At 54.0% G+C, this 1,599-nt stretch overlaps 1 protein-coding gene across 1 annotated transcript in view; it reads right to left on the reverse strand.

Annotated features, from left to right (window-relative positions):
- Positions 1 to 113: 113 nt before the first annotated feature.
- Positions 114 to 1,599, reverse strand: part of ITFG3 (integrin alpha FG-GAP repeat containing 3) — an 11,010-nt gene continuing 9,524 nt past the window's right edge. The window contains exons 8-11 of the mRNA XM_009877342.1: positions 1,514 to 1,592; positions 938 to 1,090; positions 501 to 603; positions 114 to 352 (exon numbers count right to left, since the gene is read on the reverse strand). Coding sequence (XP_009875644.1) covers positions 141 to 352; positions 501 to 603; positions 938 to 1,090; positions 1,514 to 1,592 — 547 coding nt within the window. The 3' untranslated portion in view covers positions 114 to 140. The remainder of the gene's footprint in view (positions 353 to 500; positions 604 to 937; positions 1,091 to 1,513; positions 1,593 to 1,599) is intronic.

The raw sequence follows: 1,599 nt of genomic DNA on the forward strand, positions 1-1,599 counted from the left end.
AGCCACGCTTTGGTTTGCGGATCGAGAAAGGCAGCTTCCCATTTGAATCTGTGATCTGGGTTTGCTCAGAGCACGGCTGCAAGGAGAGGCAGCTCAGAGACGGCCGGCCCAGGGCAGCCTCTCCCCATCGCTCGGCAAGCTCACGCTCGGCTGTGGAATCGCATCCTGTAGAGGCGGTCCCGGACGTACTGATCGTTGTCTGTGGCCACCTGGCTCAGCCAGATCACCCTGCTCTCGGAGACGTCCTCCTTCAGCTTCCGCTTCATCAGAGACACTGACCCCGGCTCCTCGCTAGGGTGAGGCCCCCTCAACAGCACGTAACAGGCATGACGGCTGCGCTCAAACAGCGTGGCTGTAACGCGGAGTGGAGGAAAAAGCTCAGCTTAAGGTCTCTGTGTTCAGACTGTCCACCAGACCCCGCACCGCGCACCCACTGAGGCGAGGAGGTACCAGAAGGCCAGCGTCCTTCCACACCTCCTCGCTGGAAGGAGAGGACTCACCATTGAATGCAATTATTTGGTCGGTGCTATTGCGGAGCTCCAACAGGACATTAGTGTAAGAAGGATGGAAAAGATACAGCTTCTGGAGAGGAGCTCTGGATCTCTGCAACCAACAGGACACTGTCAGGACACGGACCCACCACACGTGATCCCGGAGACAATGCCCACACCAGGCTCAGCCAGGAGCATGTTACTCATGGTCAACACAACACATCCAGATACCTGTCCATGTCTGCTATGGACACTGTGAGGACCCCACGTGGAACTCTGCCTGCTTCTAGCAGATCAGACTGGTCAGAGGCCCCACATCCAGCACAGGAGGCTGCAGAGTTAGCAGCCCAGATGGACATGAACGCGAACACTGGAAGAAGGGGGTAGCTGCACCCAATTCCAGCCCAAAGCCTGGAGAAGAGCAACTATTCAGCAGCACTACTCACCGTTTCATTTCCCGGCACCTGGTATTCACCCCAGATGAGGAAGGTGGACCGGTGATCAGCAGTAGAAAGTGTGGCTGGCCCAGGGTTCTCCGCTCTGGAGTTCAGCTTCAGGTCCCACTGGACTGCTCCAGATCCACTCTCAACAATCATAACCTAGCAGGGAAGAGAGAAAAGGGACTTGTACAAAAGAGCTCTAATAAGCCATGAAAGAGAAGTCAAGTCAGCTGTCCCTACCCCACACTGGCTCTGGGAACAAGTATCTGACACACGGGAAGATGAGGAAAGGCTTGATGCTGAACATCACAGAGCTGCGAGACCTGGGGCGGGCCACGTTAAAGTCACAAGTTTTGCAGCTATTTCAAGGGGTTCAAAGCTCTGTCATTGAAGCCACTTGCTGAGAAGAGAATTAAAGTGCCTGAGCTGCCTTCAATAACCTGTTGAAAGAGATCCTTTCCCGGCCTAAAGCTTCCTAAAATCAACCAGAGGGAACACATCCCAGCAGCTGTCCTCGACTCAATACCTGCTTGAGCTGTGACACACAGAGAAAAGGGAAGTTAAAAGGAAAAGATTTCAAACCTTCTTCTTGTTGGGTCCGATTTCACTCTCAAGGACAATACCAAGAACATCGGGTTTGTAGTAACCAAGCAGCGGCTCGCTACGGG

This window comes from Apaloderma vittatum, unplaced genomic scaffold (assembly GCF_000703405.1).
Source record: "Apaloderma vittatum isolate BGI_N311 unplaced genomic scaffold, ASM70340v1 scaffold29439, whole genome shotgun sequence".
Taxonomy (NCBI): Eukaryota; Metazoa; Chordata; class Aves; order Trogoniformes; family Trogonidae; genus Apaloderma; species Apaloderma vittatum.